This window comes from Pantherophis guttatus, chromosome 4 (genome assembly GCF_059756535.1).
Source record: "Pantherophis guttatus breed Tessera chromosome 4, ASM5975653v1, whole genome shotgun sequence".
Classification (NCBI taxonomy): domain Eukaryota; kingdom Metazoa; phylum Chordata; class Lepidosauria; order Squamata; family Colubridae; genus Pantherophis; species Pantherophis guttatus.
Genome location: NC_142066.1, coordinates 15,175,483 through 15,199,452, shown reverse-complemented (window position 1 = coordinate 15,199,452; position 23,970 = coordinate 15,175,483). Strand labels below are relative to the sequence as shown.

Below are 23,970 nucleotides of genomic sequence, written 5' to 3'. Positions count from 1 at the left end.
CACCTGGAAGACCACCGGGAGCCAGTGCAGCTCGCGCAGGAGAGGTGTTACATGGGAACGCCACGTCGCTCCCATAACTACCCGCGTGGCCGGGTGGTTATGATTTCTTTCTGTGTATTGTTTCTTATCCTGCCCTGTGATGCTTTGGAAAATAAGTTGACCCCCTCTCTTCTTCATGGCAGCCCCTCAAATACTGGAATACTGCTATCCCTTCTCGGGCTTCACTCTGCCTCAGTTTCTCTGCCTGAAAGGCTTCAAACATCTCCCTCTTTTCAATTCTCGCTCTCCACTTTTTTCCACACACACAGCCAAGTGCGGGAGTGCTTGAAGCTGGATCAAGACGACAAGGACTGTTTTTCCCACTACAAGCAAGTGAAGAAGCTCACCAAGCAGCTGGAATCTGCTGAGGAGCACATCAAAGCTCAGAGGTGATCATCCCATCCTGGATTTTTGGTTTGCATGGGTGCCCGTATCCAGGGGTGGGCTTCAAAAATTTTAGCAAGGGGTTCTCTGCCCGGTTGCTAGGTGGCCTAGTCGGTCTCCTGCACCACGGTTGGGGGGGGCGTTTTTGCACTCCCCGGGTTCCGGAGGCTTTCTTTGAGCTTCCGGGAGGGCAAAAACGGCCTCCCCAGGCTCCAGAGGCCCTTCACGGGCCCGTTTCCGGTCTTCTCGAATTTCCGGTAGGCCCGTTTTTCACCCTCCCCGCACACCTTGCACTTACCTGCATTCTAAAGGGGCCGCGTGGGGACTCCTGGGAGGGGAGGGGTAGGCGGGGCCAGCCAGGAGTGGGATTTGGGGGTTCTCCGAACTGGACAGAATCTTAGCTGGAGGTTCTCCTGAAACCCCCAGCAGCCCACCCCTGCCTATATCTAAGCTGACTTGGGCCTTAACCGTTACTGAGATTTCAACAGACACCTTCGTGCACCACCTAACCTAACCTTTACCAACCCACGGAGATTGCACGGCGCATGCACCGTGGAGAAAATAATTGGGCATGCGGTTAAGAAGGATATGAAGCGATCCTTTCTGGTTGAATCCCAGACATAGGATCAAGGAATATGGAGGTCTGCTTTTGATTATACTTAATTCCCAAATTGTGCATGCAGCGCCGAGGGCCATTTTTGCTGGCAGAGGCACCATAGGCCGGTCCTTCGCTGTTTCCAGAGAGGCCCCGCGAGCCAGTTCTAAGCATCTCACGGGCCAGATGCGGCCTGTGAGCCTTGAGTTTGACAACCCTGCTCTAAAGTGCAGTGGGGCGGTATATAAGTCTAAATGCTCTTGCTATATCAACATTCACGATCTGTGTCCCTTGTCCAATCTTGTTTCTTCTTTGCTGTTCTCTAACAACAGATACGCAGATGCCATCGAGAAGTACAAAGCCACCATGAAAACGGAACCCAACGTAGAGATCTACACCATAAAAGCGAAAGGATGGATCTGCCACTGTTTATCCAAGGTAGAGGCTGAACTCGAACTCGGGAACTCCTTCGAAATGAATCTGGGTTTGGGTCCCTGGCGATTAAGCACCCTCTTTGGGAAGCTGCCAGTCTTGGTATAACCCAGGGGTCGGCAACCTGCAGCTCTGGAGTCGCATGTGGTTCTTTCATCCCTCTACTGCGGCTCCCTCTCACTGGTGGGCTCCACAATTGTGGCTCTTTGAGTGTTTAAGGTTGCCGACCCCTGGTATAACGTGACCAGAGGCTGAAAGAAGCGTGAATGCTTTGCTTAATCTCATGAAGTTGAAATGGGGATCTGTCCTTGCTTCCTGGATCTACTATCAGGCCTGTCTGTCTGTCTGTCTGGTTCTGTTGCTCCACCTATCTGAGATTTTGCTTCCTTCCTGTATAGCAATAACAATAGCACTTATATACTGCTTCACAGTGCTTTTACAGCCCTCTCTAAGCAGTTTACAGTGTCAGCATATTTTCCCCAACAATCTGGGCCATCATTTTACCGACCTCGGAAGGATGGAAGGCTGAGTTAACCTTGAACTAGTTAAGATCGAACTCGTGGCAGTGGGCAGAGTCAACCTGCAGTTGTCAGGGTTCCAAGTAACACACCCAACGGAAGAAAACTCCGAGGCTTGAAATTCCTCAAAGCTACATTTTATTAGAGAGGTCATATTGGCACATCTGGGAAAACCCGAATCTGAAAGTTCCCAGGTTTTCCTCACCCAAAGAAAAGTTCAAGTCCCTGCCCAGCATCCACATGTCCATCACATGGTCCAATCAAACATCGTCCCAACTGGGGATGCCTCCCAGGTCCAGCCTTCCAGGTGCAGGGCAAAATGGCCTTGACTCCTCAAGAAAGCAGTGTTATTATGACTATATATTACCCACGCGCCATATAATTCCCCCCTTCCAGTTTCCCACAGTGTAAACATTGCAGGCCTGAAGGCCTAACACCAAAGATGGCTTCCAGGCCTGACAGCAGTATTGCATTCTGACCACTGCACCACAGGGACGTGGTCCTTCATCTGCAGCCTTGGCCCAGCTGATCTTCTCCAGATGTTTTGGAGCTAATAGAAATCATAACCCAAGGCCTCTGTAGGGCTCCAAAATTGTAAAAAGATGCATTAACAAACCTTTTTCTAGATATTTTGCCCAAGAATTCTCCTGACCTTTTTCCAACTTGCTAGAAGAAATGGCACAGGATGGGTTTATTGATCAAATTCTCCTGGCCCATTCCAAAGGCATTAAAAATCCATTTTTTTCACCCGTTGGGCTCTTGGGACAGGATGATGGGAGTCCTCATTTTGAGGAGGATAACAATTCCAAATCCCTGGTGACTTAGGGAGTATTTGTTTATATTCTGATGGAACTGGTTGTTTTTGTTTATTTGGGGGGGGGGGCGGGTTCATTGTACAGATAGTCCTCGACTTATGACAGGTTGCTTAGTGACCGTTAGACGTTATGACCTGGGACTTGCGACCCAGATCTACATTCTGATGGATTTGCAGCGTCCCGCAGTCTCACACACCCATTTTACGGCAGTTTTGCCAAAAACTGGCACTTATTTCCAGCAAACACCCACACCCACAATGGATTTGCACTTACAACCGCTGTGTTTGTTTAAAAAAAAAACTTGGGGTTCGCCCTTATAACTGCCGTGTTTGCTTACCAACTGGGTGTTTGCGTTTAGGACCACTCCGTTGGCTCAATGACCATCACAAAAATGTAAAATTAGAAGTTAATCACCGTAAAGGGCAGACTCCATTCTGGTCATAACTCAAAGGACTATCTGTAAGTTGTCCAGAATCACAGTATTCCATACGGGAAGCCTTCTGCATTTCTTTAAAATGATCAAGTAAATGAAATTAAGTCGAGGGTGTGTTATTAGAAGCCCACTGCAGGATCATAGGGTAGATTGGAACAGATGGCCAGGCCCAGGAAAGGATGTGCGAATGTGTTAGCCAATAAGAGCACCCACATCGCGGTTCTCTTTTTCCTCCTGTTAAATGTATATTTACCGACAAAGAAGTAAAAGGAGACTAATATAGATTATAGATTATATAATATAGAGGAAAGCTATGGCAAATCTACAACAGCAGAGACATCACCCTGCCAACAAAAGTGCGTATAGTCAAGGCTATGGTTTTCCCAGTTGCAATGTCTGGCTGAGAAAGCTGGACCATAAGAAAGGCTGAGCGCTAAAGAAATTGAGACCTTTGAACTATGATGCTGGAGAAGACTCCTGTGAGTCCCTTGGACTGCAAGGTGATCAAACTGGTCAGTCCTAGAGGAGATCAACCCTGACTGCTCTTTAGAAGGCCAGATCCTGAAGATGAAACTCAAAATACTTTGGCCACCTAATGAGAAGGAAGGACTCAACTGGAGAAGAGCCTAATGCTGGGAAAGATTGGGGGCAAAAGAAGAAGGGGACGGCAGAGAACGAGATGGCTGGATGGAGTCACTGAAGAGAGTTGGCGTGAGCTTAAATGGACTCCAGAGGATGGTAGAGGACAGAAAGGCCTGGAGGAACGTTGTCCATGTGGTTGCGATGGGTCGGACACGACTTCGCAACTAACAACAAAATATAGATCTATTTCAAGCTATTTAGCTCTCGTCGGCTAGCCATACCCTTCTGGGATTCGAACCGGGCTAAATACTAGCTTGAAATAGATCTGTACTACTCTCCCTTTATTTCCTTGTCGGTAAAATCTAAAATCAACACACAAAAATTAGTTTGTCGCGAAAGCGACTGCCTGCAAAGGCTCCTGGATTGAAGCCGAAAGGTGAAAGCAGAAGTAGTATGCTCCACCCCATATTTGGGTAGACCAGGTTGCCCTGATTTAAAAATAAAAAAACACTTTACTTCCTGTTGCAGAGCAAACGGACTGCCGAAGCAATAGATGTCTGCAGCGAAGCCCATCAACTAGATCCCAGAAATATCTTCATCCTGCGCGACCGAGCAGAGGCCTTCATCCTTAATGAGGAATTTGAGAAAGGTCAGCGTCTGAGATAGCTCATTGTCACCACTTCATGGGGATCCATTTCTCCTCCTTCCATCTCAGGGTTAACGACTTCGCTTATTTATTTATTTTTCTTCCATTCAGTCGTGTTTAGTTCTCAGGAACTGCCTGGACGAGTCCCTGCCGTTTTCTTGGCAAGGCTTTCCCAAAGTGATGCCCTACAATCTCCTTCCTCCTTCCTTCGAGTGTACGACTAGCCCAAGGTCACCCAACTGGCTTCGTGCCTAAAGCAGGACTAGAAGTCCCAGTTCCTAGTCTGCTGTCTTAACCGCTACACCAAACTGGTTCTCTGGCTTACATTTACATTTACATTTACATTTACATTTACATTTACATTTCTTGGCAAACGTTATCGTCCCGGTCAAACTATTTTCTAATTGCAAAATACAAAAGCCACACGAAGCGATCCCAATTGTTCATTTCCAGCCCAACTAAAAATCTTATCCAGAGGCAATAAAACACGATTCCAAACATCTCATATCTCAAACCTGGGAATGTATTTTTAAAAAACCCAACACTTCATTATCAGCAGGGAGGAAAATGGGACCAAACAAAGAACAATTCCCTAAATGGAATCTCAAGATCATGTGAAGTGTGAATAGAATAGAATAGAATAGAATAGAATAGAATAGAATAGAATAGAATAGAATAGAATAGAATAGAATAGAATAGAATAGAATTACAATACAATACAATACAATACAATACAATACAATACAATACAATACAATACAATTCAATTCAATTCAATTCAATTCAATTCAATTCAATTCTTCATTGGCCAAGTGTGATTGGACACACAAGGAATTTGTCTTGGTGCATACGCTCTCAGTGTACATAAAAGATACAGTCATCAAGAATCATAAGGTACAACACTTAATGATAGTCATAGGGAAACAGTCAATATAAATCTTAAGGATACCAGCAACAAGGTTACAGTCATAGTCATAAGTGGGAGGAGATGGGTGATAGGAACGATGAGAAGCTTAATAGTAATGCAGACTCAGTGAATAGTTTGATAATGTTGAGGGAATTATTTGTTTAGCATTTGTTCGGGAAAAAACTGTTCTTGTGTCTAGTTGTTCTGGTGTGCAGTGTTCTATAGCGTTGTTTTGAGGGTAATACCACTTTATAAGGCCTTGATAAAGCCACACTCGGAATACTGCATCCAGTTTTGGTCGCCACGATGTAAAAAAAGATGTTGAGATTCTAGAAAGATTGCAGAGAAGAGCAACAAAGATGATTAGAGGACTGAAGGCTAAAACATATAAAAAACGGTTGCTGGAACTGAATATGTCTAGTCTGATGAAAAGAAGGACTAGGGGAGACATGATAGCAGTGTTCCAATATCTCAGGGATGGCCACAAAGAAGAGGGAGCCAAGCTATTCTCCAAAGTACCAGAAGGCAGGACAAGAAGCAACTTAGAACGAAGGAAAAATTTCCTGACAGAAAAATTGATCAGTGGAACAACTTTCCTCCAGAAGTTGTGAATGCTCCAACACTGGAAATTTTTAAGAAGAAATAGGATAACCATTTGACTGAAGTGATGTAGCAACCAAAATAAATAGCAACATCAAAGCTTCCCAATGGAGTAAACACAGATACAAAAGCAGTTTTATTTTAAAAGAAACATGCATAGAAAAGAGAAGCTTATAACTAATCAATGAGAGAACCAACCTAGAACTAAGGAGAAATTACCTCACGGTGAGAACAATTAATCAGTGGAACAATTTGCCTTCAGAAGTTCTGGGTGCTCCAACATTGGAAGTTTTTAAGAAGAGATAGGATGGCCATTTGTCCGGAACGGTATAGGGTTTCCGGCCTGAGCAGGGGGTTGGACTAGAAGACCTCCAAGGTCCCTTCCAACTGGACGTACCCAGTTCCTGCAACCGTTCTTCATATGTTTTAGCCTCCAGTCCCCTAATCATCTTTGTTGCTCTTCTCTGCACTCTTTCTAGAGTCTCCACATCTTTTTTACATCGTGGCGACCGAAACTGAATGCAGTATTCCAAGTGTGACCTTACCAAGGCATTACAAAGCGGTATTAACACTTCACATGATCTCCATTCCACTCTGGGTTCCCCAGGCCCGCTGGCAGAACCAGGTCTTGAGTGCCTTCCGGAAAATATGAGTCCTTCCCCCTGCCTGTTTTTGGAGAATAGCTAATAACCTGCAGAGTATCTGCTATTTGTAGATGAAATATGTAGCTGCATATTTCCATTTAACTGGATAATATAAAACGTCTGTGACCAAAGAATCAAAGCTGCTGGGGGAGGAAGCTTCCATGTTGAAAGAATTAAAACTAGCCGTTGTTTTTTTTAAAATAATCTCCAGCCATTGAAGATTATCAAGAAGCGAAAGAATTTGATGCTGAAAACGAGGAATTAAAAGACGGGCTCGAGAAGGCGCAGAAACTGCTGAAGCAGTCCAAGAAGAGGAATTATTACAAAATTCTTGGAATTCAGAGGTAAGCAGGTTCATCTTTGGCATCCGATCTCTTTCACAATCCAGGATTAAAAACTGCTGAGAGGAATTCCCCTGTAACAGAACATTAAAACCTGTACTGTAGTATAACCATGAAGGTTGAAGTCCTGGTTTAATAATTTTTGGGAAGCCAGAACAGCTGCTGCACTTTTGTCACCTCAAAGCTTCTTTCTGCAAGGAAAAAAATAATAATCTATTGACATTAACAAAAGCCATCTGGCCTGAACGAACAGTATGTTCAGCCAAGTCTTTTTTTTATTTATTTATTTGTTTGTTCCTATTTCTATACCGCCCTTCTCCAAATAGGACTCAGGGCGGTGAACAGCCAAAGTAAAAAACAGAACATACAAAATTTAAAAACAGTTTAAAATAATTAAATATTTTGGCCATAAATTAAAACAACCCAATTTAAAATCAATTTAAAATTTAACTCAAGCCAGCCCAGCTAGTTGAAATAAATGGGTTTTCAGGGCCCGACGAAAAATCCGGAGGTCTGTTATTGTACGTATCTCTGGGGGGAGGTTGTTCCAGAGGGTGGGCGCCGCCACAGAGAAGTCTCTCCCCCCCTGGGAGTCGCCAGCCGACATTGTCTGGCGGACGGCACCCTGAGGAGGCCCACTCTGTGCGAGCGTACTGGCCGGTGGGAGGCTATTGGTGGCAGAAGGCGGTCTCGTAAGTACCCCGGCCCTAAGCCATGGAGCGCTTTAAAAGTGGTCACCAACACCTTGAAGCGCACCCGGAAGACCACCGGGAGCCAGTGCAGCTCGCGCAGGAGAGGTGTCACATGGGAGCGCCTCGTCGCCCCATAATCCCCCGCGCGGCCGCGTTCTGGACCAGCTGGAGCCTCCGGGTGCACCCCAGGGGGAGCCCCATGTAGAGAGCGTTGCAGTAGTTTTTAAACCATAGCTTGTTGACTAAGCCACAACAGCCTGTTTTCACCCAAGCTGTAACTTGGCATGTCGCAAAGAGGGGGTTGCGGGGTTTTTTAAAATTGTCTATGTCTAATCTTTTAAGGGGTTTGGGGAGGGGGGAGGGGGGTGGTATTGGAATCAGGGGCGTGGGTTTGGGGGATAACCCACCAAGGGGAGGGTCAGGCCCGGCCACGACACGCGGCGGGGCGGGTGGGGGACCCGGGGGCAATGGAGGGGGTCGAGCTTGTTCGGACTGTGTTTTTACCATCAGTACTGTGAGTGGGAGGGGTAGATATGGCGGGAGCAGGGGGCCATATCATGTTAAGGGAGCACGCACCCGCTGTCTCCAAGCGGTAGGGTGCTCCGGCCCCCAAAGCTCCACCCGTTTGCCAGGTTGCACAGATCCTCACGGCCCGGGCCTTCGTCTGATGTTGTGCAACGCCAGGTCCGTAGTAAATAAAGCCCCCCTCATCTGTGATCTTGTTCAGGAGGGGGGAGCGGACCTGGCGGGTATTACGGAGACCTGGTTGGGCCCGGAGGGAGGGGTCCCTCTGGTAGAAATGTGCCCACCAGGCTTCCGCGCATTCCATCAGCCGAGGTCACAAGGGAGGGGCGGGGGAGTAGCGGTTATTATTAGAGAAGGCCTTAGGCCTAGGGAGACCACTGTACCTCAGACAGCTGGTTGTGAGTCCCTCCTTGTGAAGTGGGGCCATGGGGTTCAGATGGGCTTGCTGATCACGTACCTGGCTCCCTGCCGCGTGGCAGCAACCCTGCCTGAGCTACTCAACGTTATTGCTGCGGTGGCGGTTGATACCCCCAGACTTATGGTCATGGGGGATTTCAACCTGCCGTCCGTGGGCGAGACGTCTGAGGTGGCTCAGGAGTTCATGGCTTCCATGACGGCCATGGATCTGACCCAACTAATTCATGGCCCTACGCACACTGGGGGAAACACACTGGACTTGCTTTTTGTCTCTGGACAGTGGTTGAGTGATCTTGAGATAGGGGATATAGTCATCGAGCCCTTGTCATGGTCGGATCACTCTCTCCTTCGCCTTGACCTTCGTACCGCGGCACCCCGCTGCAGGGAGGCGGAACCAATAAGATGGTACCGCCCCAGGCGCCTGATGGAACCTGATAGGTTCCAGACGGAGCTTGGGCCAATTCCTGAGGTTCTGGCTCACGCCTCGACTGGAGACCTAGTGGCCGCCTGGGATAGGGCGGCCGCTGGGGCCCTGGATCGAGTCGTGCCTTTGCGGCCTCTGACCCGGCGCGGATCTCGCCTTGCTCCTTGGTTTACCGAGGAGCTGAGGGAGATGAAGCGCCGGAAAAGACGCCTAGAGAGTAGTTGGAGAGCTAGTCTTTCTGAATCGGACCGGACACTGGTTAGATCCCATATTAGGACTTACCTAGTGGCGATAAAAGCAGCAAAATGTACGCATTTTGCTGCTCTTATTGCGTCATCAGATAATCGCCCGGCCGCCCTGTTTAGGGTGACCCGCTCCCTGCTCCACCAGGAAGCGTGGGAGGACCCCTTGGAGGGAAGAGCCGAGGACTTTGTTCAGTATCTGTATGACAAAATCACTCAGATTCGGGAAGGTCTGGACTCTGACTGGGTAGATCCAGCGAGAGTGACGGAGGCAGGTCTTGAGACTGTTATCTGGGATGAGTTTGATCCTGTGACCCCAGATGACGTGGACAGGATTCTGGGTAGATTGAACGCGACCACATGTTTGTTGGACCCGTGTCCCTCCTGGTTAGTGCTGGCTTCCCGGGAGGTGACGCGAGGCTGGCTCCAGGGGATTATAAATGCTTCATTGGGTGAGGGTGTCTTCCCCGCCGCCCTTAAGGAGGCGGTGGTGAGGCCCCTCCTCAAGAAGCCTTCCCTGGACCCGGCAATATTGGCTAATTATCGTCCAGTCTCCAACCTTCGTTTTGTGGCGAAGGTTGTTGAGAGTGTGGTTGCGGGACAGCTTCCCCAGTACCTGGATGAAGCGTCGTATCTGGATCCGTTCCAGTCGGGTTTCAGGCCTGGATACAGCACGGAAACGGCATTGGTCGCGTTGGTTGATGATCTCTGGAGGGCTCGGGACAGGGGTTGTTCCTCTGTCCTGGTCCTGTTAGATCTCTCAGCGGCTTTTGATACCATCGACCATGGTATCATGCTGCACCGGTTGGAAGAGTTGGGGGTGGGAGGCACCGTACTAAGGTGGTTCTCCTCCTTTCTCTCCGACCGGTCGCAGTCTGTGTTGACAGGGGGGCAGAGGTCGACCCCGAGGCCCCTCATATGTGGGGTGCCGCAGGGATCGGTCCTCTCGCCCCTTTTGTTCAACATTTATGTAAAGCCGCTGGGCGAGATCATCCGTGGTTTTGGGGTGGAGTACCATCAGTACGCTGACGACACCCAGCTGTACATCTCCACCCCGGATCACCCCAACGATGCCCTTGAAGTGATGTCCCAGTGCCTGGAGGCCGTACGGATCTGGATGGGGAGGAACAGGCTCAGGCTCAACCCATCCAAGACCGAGTGGCTGTGGTTTCCGACGTCCCGATATAGTCAGCTAATGCCATCGCTGACTATTGGGGGCGAATCATTGGCCCCCACGGATAGGGCTCGCAACTTGGGCGTCCTCCTGGATTCACGGCTGTCGTTAGAAGAGCATGTGACGGCCGTGTCCGGGAGGATTTTTCATCAGGTTCGCCTGATCCGCCAGTTGCGTCCCTATCTAGATCGGGACTCCCTACACACAGTCACTCATGCCCTCGTTACTTCTCGTCTGGATTACTGCAATGCTCTCTACATGGGGCTCCCCTTGAGGTGCACTCGGAGGCTCCAACTGGCGCAGAGTGCGGCCGCGCGGGTGGTGATGGGAGTGACATGGAGTTCCCATGTGACACCTCTCCTGCGCGAGCTGCACTGGCTCCCGGTGGTCTTCCGAGTGCGCTTCAAGGTTCTGGTTATCACCTTTAAAGCGCTCCATGGCTTAGGACCTGGTTATTTACGGGACCGCCTGCTACCACCAATAGCCTCCCACCGGCCAGTACGCTCCCATAGAGAGGGGCTCCTCCGGGTGCCGTCGGCCAAACAATGTCGGCTGTCGGCCCCTAGGGGGAGAGCCTTCTCTGTGGGGGCACCTACGATTTGGAACGAGCTCCCCCCGGAGATACGTAGGATCCCGGATCTGCGCACCTTCCGCCGCGCACTTAAGACTTTTCTATTTTATCAAGCTGGCCTGGCCTAAATCTTCCCCCTTTTTAAATGTGGAAATTTTAAATTTTTAAATTTTAAATTCGTCTTTTTATAGGGGTATGGGTAAGGCATTTTAAATTGGGGAGCCATCTTAGATTTAATTCTGTTTTAAACGTATTTTAATTGTTTATATTGTATGTTTTTAACTTTGGCTGTGCACCGCCCCGAGTCCTTCGGGAGAGGGGGCGGTATAAAAATCTAATAAATAATAAATAATAATAATAATAACTAGTAGGTTCAAACATAGCCCCAAAGAAGTGAACCATATTATGGTTTAGAATTGCAGAGTCTCATAAGAGTGAGAACTTCTCAAATACTTCTGAACTAAAGGTAAAGATTTCCCCCATCCAGTCATGTTAGAATTTAGCTGACAGTGCTCATCTCGGTTTCTTAGCCGAGGCAGCCAGCATTGTCTGAAGACATTTCTGTGGTTATGTGGCAGCATGAATATACGCCAACACGCATAGAATGCTGTTTCCTTCCCACCGAAGTGGTACCTATTTATCTACTCTCATTTGCCTGCTTTCGAACTGCTAGGTGAGCAGGAGCTGGGGTTCACCCCTTCGTGTGGCACTCTGGTCTCGAACCTTGGCTGTCGGCTTTTTACAAGCTCAGCATCTTTAACCGCTGGGCTATCGTACCTGCCCCCACTAGAGTCCCCCAAATCCTCCATTTTTGACCCTGCTGGCTGCTGGGAATTGTAATTCACAACTTCTGGAAGCACCATAAGTTCCCCATCTTGGACTATCTTTATATATTAGGTGAGAAGCAATAGCACTTAGACTTGTATTCCGCTTTACAGTGCTTTTCAGCCCTCTCTTAAGCGGTTTACAGAGTCAGCATATTGCCCCCAACAATTTGGGTCCTCATGTTACCCACTTCGGAAGGATGGAAGGCTGAGTCAACCTTCAGCCTGGTGAGATTTGAACTGCCAAATTTCAGGCAGCTAGCAGGCAGCAGAAGTAGCCTGCAGTACTGCACTCTAACCACTGTGCCTCCGTGGCTCAGGAAAAGAAAGGAAGGGGGGGAAAAACCACCACTTGGACTCTAAACTCATTTATGGGAGTGTAGTTAAAAATAAATTTATGTGTGAATATAAATTTCCAATAATTATAGCATTGTGGACATAAAAAGGTAAAGGTAAAGGTAAAGGTTCCCCTCGCATATATGTTCTAGTTGTTCACTACTCTAGGGGGCGGTGCTCATCTCCGTTTCAAAGCCGAAGAGCCAGTGCTGTCTGAAGACGTCTCCGTGGTCATGTGGCCGGCATGACTAAACCCCAAAGGCGCGTGGACCGCTGTTACCTTCCCACCAGAGGTGGTCCCTATTTTTCTACTTCCATTTTTTACCAGCTTTCAAACTGCTAGGTTGGCAGAAGCTGGGACAAGTCACGGGAGCTCACCCTGTTACGTGGCACTAGGGATTCGAATGGCTGAACTGCCGAGCTTTTCGATCGACAAGCTCAGGGTCATAGCCACTGAGCCACCGCATCCCATATTGTGGACATACTGTAGACAAAAGGAGTAATTTTGGTTGTTTTCTTTTTAATTTGCCTCCTGCAATCTGCCATTCTCCCTGCCCTCCATGTTCTCACCAGCAGAAGAAAGACAAATGGAGCTTCTCCTGGGTATTATCCATAACATGGAGCTGATTTCTGGTCCCAAAGAGATCATGCTTCAGATCTCCCTATCCTAAACAGGCCTCTTTCTCGTGCCCCCCCTCCCCCTTGCAGGAACGCCAACAAGCAGGAGATCATCAAAGCGTACCGAAAGCTGGCTCAGCAGTGGCATCCTGACAATTTCCAGTCAGAAGATGAGAAAAAGGAAGCCGAGAAAAAATTCATCGACATTGCAGCTGCTAAAGAGGTCCTGACAGATCCAGGTAAGGAGGCGTTTGGGGACAAAGCAGTTTTCTCGTCTCTTCTTAATAAACCTCAAATGCTGGAGCATACAGCATTCATTCCCCAGCATTCAGTCAGAACTGAGGATGCTTCTTGGAGGAGAAGCGAAGCGTCTTCAACCCAAAAATAAAAGTCCAGTTGCCTTTCGAAAAAGCAGCTTTTGGGACAACAGCAGAAAAACCAGAGAGGGGGAAGTATCTACCAGCGGGTGGGGTAAATATCTGTAATGGTTTGTGGGCATGACCTTGTGGGAAAGGAGAAGAGATGCTGCCTAGGGAAGGTTCAGATAAGAACATGAGGAGCCCACAATGGCTTAATGGGCAAAGAAAGAAGCTTAAAAAGGACCCTCCCTAATTGTTAAAAGGTGATGGTGGGAGATTTGTACTTTCAGACTTGCAAGATTCTACTAATGTAGCCCGGTGTTGTCAAACTGTATTTGTCAGCACTTCAACCTGCATTTACTCTAGTGCTGACATAAGAAGGAGAAGAGGGGGCAGCTGGCAAGAGGACGCTTGACTTCTCACCTACTTATTTTCCCTGAAGATAATATCCCCTAGGACATGAGATGGGAGTGGGGACATTCCTGGGAGCTGAAGTAGTAGATATGGGGAGAGTGATATGGAAGAGGGCCAATGAGACACAGAGAATTGGGGAACGGAAAGGGAAGGTTTGAGGTCAGGAAGTCATTGTTGGCTACGCCACAATCAGGGACAGGTTGTCGTGCTTAATAAAATGAAAGATTTCTTCAAAGATTATTTGTTTGGAAATGCAATTTATTTTATTTGAGACGACATCGAAACCTGACAGTATTTCATTGAGGGCTGCATCAGGGTTGTGTTTGGCCTCAGGTGGGGAGGCGGCGTGGCAAAGGGGTGTGGCCAGCTCAACGTCACTCATGTCGTGGGACCGGAAGAGGCCGTTTCTGGCCTCCGGAGGGCCTGTGGGGTGTGGGGAAGGCAGTTTTCACCCTCCCCAGGCTCCTAGAGAGGCTCTGGAGCCTGGGGAGAGCAAAAAACAGGCCTACCGGTCCTACTGTGCCATTGCGTGCCAAAAGCGGGGGGAGCGCAGGGGGGGTCACGTGTGTGCATGCACAGGGGCGGGGCGCATATAATTATAAGTGTGGACACACGCGTGACAAACACACACACACACACACACACCCGTGCGACCCCTGCTTTTGGCACGCGATGGCAAAAAGGTTAGCCATCACTGGCGTAGGCTCTCCTGCTTGGGTAGGGAGGTTGGACTAGAAGACTTCCAAGGTCCCTTTTCAATTCTGTTATTCTCTCATTTCCCTCCCTCGCCTTCCAGAAATGCGACAGAAATTCGACTCGGGCGAGGATCCTTTAGACCCGGAAAATCAACAAGGAGGATCAGGACATCAGCACCAGTGGGCGTCCGAATTTAACCCCTTTGGCTCCGGGAACTTTCATTTTAAGTTTCATTTTAATTAATCCGCTTGAGCCGGCCTCCCACCCACCCACCCACCCAAGACCTTTTTGGCCAGCGAGTTGATGCACAAAGAGGACCAATAACAACTCCCGACGCAAATGGAACTGGGGGTGGGGAGGGAGGTTAGTTTCCTTATTTATATATTCAAGTATCCCTTTCCAGAGGACCGGAAGTTTGCTCCTCGAGATAGTAACCCAGGACCACAAGGAAGACGGCGGCCTCTCGCTCCTAGCTGCGATTCCCACGAAACACTGACCGGGAAAAGGGGATTTACGATGCATGCAGAGCCTTAAACCTGTCCTTTCTTAGGGATGTTTCCCAAAGTTAGGTTGAGCTCAATCCTTGTAGTCCCATCTAAACATCTCTCAAGTTCTTCTTTGTGCCTGCAAGACCCAGGGAAGCACTGCCGGTCCTACGATCCCGCCGGCCTTTTTGCCAAGGAAACCGTTCATTTTTAAAATCCCAGCAAGGCGAAGGTGTATCCTTTTTCCTTTTTTCTCTCTCTTTCTTTTTTTTTTAAAAAGGAAAGCATGCCGTTTTGAGTTCACCTTCCCAAAGGGAAAGCTTGGCCGGACATGTTGACATTTGAGTGGCGCCACGCCTTGGGACGGTTTCGGCCGATGGCCCTGCCAAGAATTGTGTTTTTGTGCCATCTCTTGGTAGGGAAGGAGTTGTGCGTTTGGGGGGGGGGGTTATAAACTTTGGGGGCAAAGTTTGTTTGACCTTGGAAGGAGGAGGAAACCCCAGACTGTGTCAGACTGGGGGGAAAAAAGGAAGAAAAATAACATCGGTTTGGTTGCTTTTGAGCCTATCTGGATGGTATTCTTTATTGATAAGATATTGGTTTTGCACATTGACTGCTCCTTCTTTCAAATACTGGAGGAGGACCCGAAGAACAGTATGGATTCGGAGACAAAAATTGATAGCTTTCATCCTTTCCGTGACATTCCCCTCTGTCCTGGAATTTAAATATTTTTCAGGTATAATCTAACAGCTCTACCCGCTGACCGCGAACGCCCTCATTTTCTACAGTTAGTTAAAAAAAAAAATTCTCCTCCTCCTCCTCTTCCATTTTTATTTAGTACAGTCATATAAAGCCCGGTCTGCTTCAATTGTTATCATCGGAGTCCGGGGGAGGGAAGGAAAAAAAAAAAAGAGATTAAGGAGAGGTATTAATATCCTGTCTTTACCGAGAAAAGTGTCAAGATTAAAAAGTTTCGTATTGCAGAAATAATTGATTTCTTCCCCGCCCCCCCCTCAAACCTTTAGCATTTTTTGCTGGAGCAAAGGTTGAGGAAGCGACCAAAAGTGCTGAGTTAAGAAGGCTGAAGGTTTCGACATAATTTGCCTCCTGAAGTTCTGAGCCAGAAGAAAAAAAGGGGGGGGGGACTAACTAAAATACATTTTAACTCAGGTTGAAAGTGAGGTGTTTTAAACTGGGTGCAGTTGGGTGAGCCTGGAGGACGGAGGGGTAGGGCTGTGCGTAAAACAGAAATGTTTTTGTTTCCAGTTCTGAGGGAAATAGATCAGATTTGGAACATTCTGCAAACGTGTTTCAAGTGTACTTATTCCGAGAGAACACAACATGTGTTGAGTGTCTCATCCTGTGGAAAAAATACGACATAGGAACCAAGCTCCTTGTTGCCTGGTTTTGCTTTCTAAAGTCATCCAAGTAAAAGGAGGTGAATGTTACACACCACTCAATCCACATGCACAAAAATGGGCAAGAGGCAGAGGTGGGCTGCTGGGGGTTTGCAGGGGTTCAGGAGAACCTCTAGCTAAGATTCTGTGCCGTTCAGAGAACCCTCAATCCCACTCCAGGCTGGCCCCACCCAGCCCACCCCTCCCAGGAGTCCCCACGCGGCCCTTTTTGGATGCAGGTAAGTGGAGGACCCGCGCGGAGGCTCAGAGAGGGCGAAAAACGGGCCTACCGGAAGTTTGGGAGGGCCTCCGGAGCCTGGGGAGGCAGTTTTCGCCCTCCCAGAGGCTTGAAAAAAGCCTCCAGAGCCCGGGGAGGGCAAAGACGCTCCCCCACTGCTGCGGTGCAGGAGGCCGACTAGACCATGCCCAACCAGCAACCAGGCTCAGGGTGGGCGAGGCTTGGGGAGAGCGAAAAACAGACCTACCGGAAGTTTGGGAGGGCCTCTGGAGCCAGGGGAGGCAGTTTTCGACCTCCCGGAGGCTCAAGGAAAGCCTCCGGAGTCCGGAGAGGGCAAAAATGCTCCCCTACTGCTGTGGTGCAGGTGGCTGACTAGGCCACGCCCACCCAGCAACCAGGCTCAGGGTGGGCGAGGCTTGGGAGGGTGAAAAACAGGCCTACCGGAAGTTTGGGAGGGCCTACGGAGCCTGGTGAGGCAGTTTTCACCCTCCTGGAGGCTCAAAAAAAGCTTCTGGAGCCCGGGGAGGGCAAAAACGCTCCCCTACTGCTGTGGTGCAGGCGGCCGACTAGGCCACATCCACCCAGCAACCAAGCAGAGAACCCCTTGCTAAAATTTTTGAAGCCCACCCCTGGCAAGAGGATTATATTTGCTTATAAGACTTTGGTTTTATTAATCATTTTTGACCAACACTGTGTTTTGTTCCGGCTCGGAATGTTTTGCACATTATCTTAAAAGGGAGACCCCCCTCCCCACTTGTGACCCATTCTCCATAGCACCTGAAGGCAGAATTAAGAAACCACGGATGGAAACGAATCAAGGGGAGACAACCAACCTAGAACTAAGGAGAAATTTCCTGACAGAACAATGAATCAGTGGTGGGACAGCTTCCTTTCAGGAGTTGTGGACGCTCCCATCAGTGGAGGTTTCAAGGAGAGATTGGATGGCCACTTGTCATCCGTGGGCCGTGATGGCGAACCTATGGCACGCGCCCCAGTGGCGGCACGCAGCGCCCTCTCTGTGGGCACGTGAGCCGTTGCTCCAATTCAGCTCCGCCCTGCATGCGCGCACAGCCCCCACCAGCCAGCTGGTCTTCAGGTCTCTGCCGCACATACATGGGAGGCGGAGCACGTATGAGGGGCACATGCAGGGCACACGGGCAGGGGGCGTGCGGGCGGCACACACCAGTGGTGAAATTTAAAATTTGTTACTACCGGTTCTGTGGGTGTGGCTTGGTAGTGGGGTAATGTGACTGGGTGGACATGGCCAACTTTTTTTTATTATTATTATTTTATGAAAGCATTTTTTTCAACCTATTCACCCAGATAGGTTGTTTAAAAAATGCTTTTGAAAGGTTAAAAAATGACAAACTGATGATCGCGTGGCACAGTTGTGATCGTCAGAGCCTTTTTTTTAACCTTTTAAAAGCAGGAAGTAACGACACCCGGGCGGGTGGGCGGAGCCTCGCGCCTCCATCGCTACCGGTTCTCCGAACCACCTGCCACAATCGCTACCGGATTGTGGCAGGTGGATTGCAGTCCACTACTGCAATGCTCTCTACATGGGACTCCCCTTGAGGAGCACCTGGAGGCTCCAACTGGTGCAGAATGCAGCCGCGCAGGGGATTATGGGAGCGAGAGGCTGCTCCCATGTGACACCTCTCCTGCGTGAGCTGCATTGGCTTCCGGTGGTCTTCCGGGTGTGCTTCAAGGTGTTGGTCACCACCTTTAAAGCGCCCCATGGCATGGGACCTGGGTATTTGCAGGACCGCCTTCTGCCGCCGATAGCCTCCCATCGACCAGTATGCTCCCACAGAGAGGGACTCCTCAGGGTGCCGTCAGCCAGGCAATGTCGGCTGGCGACTCCCAGGGGGAGGGCCTTCTCTGTGGCAGCTCCTGCCCTCTGGAATGATTTGCCCCCGGAGATAGAAGGATATCGGATCTCCGGGTTTTTCGCCGTGCCCTAAAAACTTTTCTTTTCCATCAAGCAGGGCGGGCGTGAACCCCCCCCCCTTTTTTTTTTTTTTTAGTTTTTAGCTTTTTAAATTGTCAAAGGGGTTTTAGTTTTCAATGTTTTAAATTTGTGGGCCACAGTTATTTAATTCTTTTAATAATTTTAAATTTTGTATTGATACGTGTTTTAGTTCTGGCTGTGCACCGTCCTGAGTCCACTTGGAAAAGGGTGGGATATAAATTGAATAAAATAAATAAATAAATAATGTGCAGTGGGGGGGTGCATGCGCGGGGATCGCACGTGCATTGCATTTTAGGGGTTCAGGCATGCACACGCTTTGGCCACTCGGTCCAGAAAAGGTTAGCCATCACTGGTATAGGGTCTCCTGCTTGAGCGGAGGTCCTGTCCAACTCTGTTATTCTGACCCATTGCTGCCAGAATTTAGTAAGGTAGGGTAGAACAGAACAAGGATAGAATAGGATAGAAAATGAATAGAAGTAATTGATTTGTCTTTTTTTGGAAGGCTGAGGTATGTGTTTTGCCGTTTTTACTGAGATGACAGATCTTTCATGTAAGTTGAGAGTTACAACTTAAGATTCTTATGATAGAAAAGTATGAAGTCCATAAGATGCTGAAAAATAAGCCATTCCTCCCCTTTATTTAAACATAACAATATGGGCTAGTTGTGTAGCATCTCTTTTGACTCATTTTTGTATTTTTAAAGGTAAAGGTAAAGGTTCCCCTCGCGCATATGTGCTAGGCCCGTGATGGCGAACCTATGGCACGGGTGCCACAGGTGGCACGCGAAGCCATATTGGTGGGCACGTGAGTGTTGCCCTAGCTCAGCTCCAGCGCGCGTGTGCGCACCGGCCAACTGATTTTCAAGCCTTCCAGTCCCACCAGAAGTCAGGTAACTGGCTGTTTCCAGCATCGGAAGGCCTCCGTGGGGATGAGGAAGGCTGTTTTTGCCCTCCCCAGGCTCCTAGAAAGCCTCTGGAGCCTGGGGAGGGGGAAAAACGGGCCTACCAGGTCCACCATGCCATCGCGTGCCAAAAGCAGGGTGAAGTGTGGGGAGTTACGTGCGCATGCGTGGGAGGGTGAGGCACATTGAATTATGGATGTGGGCACACGCACTCGTGACCCCCCCACGCGCCCCCCCCACGCTTTTGGCACGCGACGGCAAAAAGGTTAGCCATCACTGTGCTAGGCGTTCCCGACTCTAGGGGACGGTGCTCATCTCCGTTTCAAAGCCGAAGAGCCAGCGCTGTCCAAAGAGGTCTCCGTGGTCATGTGTCCGGCATGACTAAACGCCAAAGGCGCACGGAACGCTATTACCTTCCCACCAAAGGTGGTCCCTATTTTTTCTACTTGCATTTTTTAAGTGCTTTCGAACTGCTAGGTTGGCAGAAGCTGGGGGAAGTAACGGGAGCTCACCCCGTTAAGCGGCACAAGGGATTCGAACCGCTGAACTGCCGACCTTTCGATCGACAAGCTCAGCATCTTAGCCACTGAGCCATCGTGTCCCCTTATTGTATTTTAAATTTTATTTTATTTTAAATTTATTTTAAAATTTAATTTTTTATTTATTTTAAATTGTATTTTAAAGACACTACCAATTTTTTTTAAATATGGAATGGAATAGAGTGAGTAGAGTAGAAAAGAGAAGAGAAGAGAGAAGAGGAGAAGAGAGTAGAGTAGAAGAGAAGAGAAGAGAGAATGGAGTAGAATAGAAGAGAGTAGTGTAGAATAGAATAGAATAGAATAGAATAGAATAGAATAGAATAGAATAGAATAGAATAGAATAGAACCGTGATGGCGAACCTATGTCACGCGTGCCACAAGTGGCACACAGAGCCATATTGGTGGGCACGCAAGCTCAGCTCCGGCCATCTGATTTTCGGGCCTTCTGGGTCCACCAGAAGTCAGGAAACATGCTGTTTCCAGCCTCTGAAGGGCCTCTGGGGGTGTGGGGAAGGCCGTTTTCACCCTCCCCAGGCTCCTAGAAAGGCTCTGGAGCCTGGGGAGAGTGAAAAATGGGCCTACCGGGCCCACAGTGCCATTGCGTGCCAAAAGCGCGCGGGGGGAGTGCAGGGGGGTCGTGCACGCATGGACGGGGAGGCAGGGCGCATAGAATTAAGGGTGTGGGCACACACGCGTGCGACCCCCCCCCACACTCCCCCCACTTTTTGCACGAGATGGCAAAAAGGTTAGCCATCACTGGAATAGAATATTAATAGAGAATAGAAAATGGAATGGAATATAGAATTCAGCTTTGTCTCAGGCTTGTTTGCAAGAATTTGGGAACAACTGTATCCACAACCCTCAATGTTGATCTGTAAAGAAGGCCTCCAGCTTTGATGGCCTTGCTTCTAAAGTACATGTGCCTTGCACCATGTCCCAGGTATGTTCAGGGCACAGTTGTAGGGAAGAAAAACCTACCATGGTCCAGGTGGAAACCTTTCCCCGGGCTGCCTTCTCTATCACGTTAATACGGGAATGGCACAACACTTAAGTATTTCAAAGAAGAAAATGGAGACTTATTTTCTCTCGAGGTAGTTGTTTTTTCTCCCCCAATTTTCACAATCCTTGGCATGCCTTTGTATCGCCTGAGAAGAAAGTCCCAGGACGGCACTAACCTGCTGGGTATGACTCAGTTTATTTTCCTCCTTGAGGACTGGTATGGTGTACCAGCTAACAGATCAGCTACGAAGGGTGAGGGACGCTTGGCTTCTAGTCTTCCTCCTTCTTCCTCCTCTTTGGCAATCATGTTGGCGATCCTATTTTTATTAACAGGAAAAAGTGCTGCTGAATTTTGTCCAAACTGGTCTCTTAGATCTGGAAGCCATGATCATTTTCTTCTGCCGGGACCTCGTTTTGCCTTCAATCTTTCCTTGGAGGATTAAGTGAAGGATGCTGTATTTTTCTGAGTGTCGCATTGCATGTCCAAAATATTCTTAATGTTTGCTTTTTTAATGGTTTTGATGATTTCCCTTGGCTTTTCCAGGCGGCTTATCCCCTCCTCGTTTCTGATTTTGTCAACCTAGGTTATACATAACAGCCGCCTGTAAATCCACATTTCAAATGCTTCTAGTCCTTTCAAGTGGCTTTCTGTCAGGGACAAATTCTCCCCTCCGTAGAGCAGGATAGAAAAGTGGAAGATCTGGGGAACCTTACTTTGCTGAAAGATACACAGAAGTTGCTTCCCTATTTATTGCAGATACCGTATCTTTGGGAGTATAAGACGCACTTCTCCTCCTCCCCAAAAGAGGCTGAAAATTTGTGTGCGCCTTATACTCCGAATGTAGCCCCGCCCACCCACTGGCCCCCACCGTTCAGTCTCCATGCATCCTCTTCCTGGCTGGAGAGATTGCCTCAGACAATGGTTTGCATTTTTGGGCTCCGCGCCTCACGTTTTCAGCCTCCAAACCAATGGTGAAATTCAAATTTTTTTTTTTACTACCGGTTCTGTGGGCGTGGCTTGGTGGGCGTGGCAGGGGAAGGATACTGCAAAATCTCCATTCCCTCCCACTCCTGGGGGAAGGATATTGCAAAATCTCCATTCCCACCCCACTCTGGGGCCAGCCAGAGGTGGTTTTTGCCGGTTCACAGAACTACTCAAAATTTCCGCTGCCAGTTCTCCAAACTGCTCAAAAGTTCTGCTATCGGTTCTCCAGAACCTGTCAGAACCTGCTGGATTTCACCCCTCCTCCAAATGCTCCGTTTGAGAGAGGTTCAAGGCTGCAGGAATCACCAAAGCACATTGCCGCCTCCGCACATTGCATTTTCGACCTCCGCACGCCCCATTTTTGGCCTCTGCGTGTCGCATTTTTGGGCATCGATTGGCATCGATGTGCTTTGACAATCCCCCCAGTCTTGAATGCCTCTCAAACGGAGCATTTGGGGGCTGAAAACACGAGGTGCGGAGGCCAAAATGGCAACCTGGAACAGCTGCTGCCTTGTCTTACCGCTTCCGCGTTTCGCCTGCTTTACTCACCGGAGCTCCCTCCGATGATCAGCTGTGCTTTTGAAGCTGCTTATCAGCCCCAATGCATACTCACAACCAGCAAACTAATGTGCCGAAGCTAAGGATGTTAGCCAGATGAATACCTGTAGGCAGAGGCAGATATTTTTTTCCTATTTTCCTCCTCAAAAACTAAGGTGTGTTTTATACTCTGGAGCATCTTATACTCCAAAAAATGCGGTAATCCTTGATTTACAATAATTAGTTTAACAACCGCTCAAAGTAACAGCGGTATGGAAAAAAGTGACTTACTATTAGTCCTCACACAACTCTTGTAGCATCCCTACAGGCACGTGATCCAAAATTCATGCATTTGGCCACTGACAAGTACAGGTAGTCCTCGACGTACGACCACAATTGAGCCCAAAATTTCAGTGGCCAAGTGAGACATTTGTTAAGTGAGGTGTTTTTTTTTCTCCCCATTTTATGACTTTTCTTGCCACCAGTTTTCAGTTGTTAAGTTAGTAACAGTTTACAACTTTGCTTGCTACGGGTGTTCAGTTTGTTAAGTTAGTAACATGGTTGTTAAGTGAATCTGGCTTCCCCATTGACTTTGCTTGTCAAAAGGTACACGACATCAGCCCAGAATACTGCAATCGTCATAAATAGGGAGTCAGTTGGCAAGCATCTGAATTTTCGTCACGTGACTATGGGGATGCTGCAGCGGTCGTAAGTGCAAAAAACCAGTCATAAGCCACATTTTTCAATGCCGCTGTAACTTCAGACGGTCACTAAAGTGAACTGTTGTAAGTCAAGGACTACTTGTATTTATAATAATTGCAGCATCCTGACGTTATGTGACTGTCATTTCCAACCTGTTTCCAGCAAGCAAAGTCCAATGTGGGAAGCTGGATTTGCTTAACCATGTGATTCATTTAAGGACTGCAGTGGTTTGCTTAAGAACTATGGCCAAAACAGTTGTAAAATCAGATGTGACTTTCTTAGCAGCCGCCTTGGCTTAGCAATGAATCCTGGCCCCAAATATGGTCCTAACTCAAGGACAACATGGAAATTTACATGCTGGCTTGTGTTCCAGAATTCAAGGCTGTGTTGTCTCTTCCGATTTTTTTTTTAATTTTAATTAAAAATTAAATTTATATTTATATGCCGCCCTTATATTATATTTAATTTATATGCCGCCCTTCTCCGGAGACTCAGGGTGGCTTACAATGCGTTAAGCAATAGCCTTCATACTTTTGTATATTTATACAAAGTCATCTTATTGCCCCCACAATCTGGGTCCTCATATCACCTACCTTTGAAAGGATGGAAGGCTGAGTCAACCTTGAGCCTGGGGAGATTTGAACTTGCAGTAATTGCAAGCAGCAGTTGTTAATCACAGTGCTTTAGTCCACTGTACTACAGGCTTGTTTCTCCCCATAACAAATAAAACCAAGTATAGACTGGGCAGACCGGTTCAATGTGACTGATCTAAAGCTAACCAGGGGTTCTTCTCTGGCTAATGGTAGATTAGAACTCGGGTCTCACCACTCCTAGTTCAAATCCTCAACCAGGAGAATTTATGTGTAAACGAGAAGCACATAGATTTAGTAAAATCTTTTTACGGATGCTGGATTGCAAGAGCTGTGGTTAGAATGCAGTAAGTATTGCAGACTAACTCTGCACACAGCCAGGAGTTCGATCCTGGCC

The 23,970-nt window shown here is 48.3% G+C and overlaps 1 protein-coding gene across 1 annotated transcript in view; it reads left to right on the top strand.

The window, feature by feature from the left end:
- LOC117679695 (dnaJ homolog subfamily C member 3-like) overlaps positions 1-15,700 on the top strand; it is a 38,475-nt gene extending 22,775 nt beyond the window's left edge. Inside the window, exons 7-12 of the mRNA XM_060684396.2 lie at positions 309-428; positions 1,351-1,456; positions 4,327-4,447; positions 6,807-6,939; positions 12,850-12,998; positions 14,329-15,700. Coding sequence (XP_060540379.2) covers positions 309-428; positions 1,351-1,456; positions 4,327-4,447; positions 6,807-6,939; positions 12,850-12,998; positions 14,329-14,471 — 772 coding nt within the window. The 3' untranslated portion in view covers positions 14,472-15,700. The remainder of the gene's footprint in view (positions 1-308; positions 429-1,350; positions 1,457-4,326; positions 4,448-6,806; positions 6,940-12,849; positions 12,999-14,328) is intronic.
- The last annotated feature ends 8,270 nt before the right edge of the window (positions 15,701-23,970 follow it).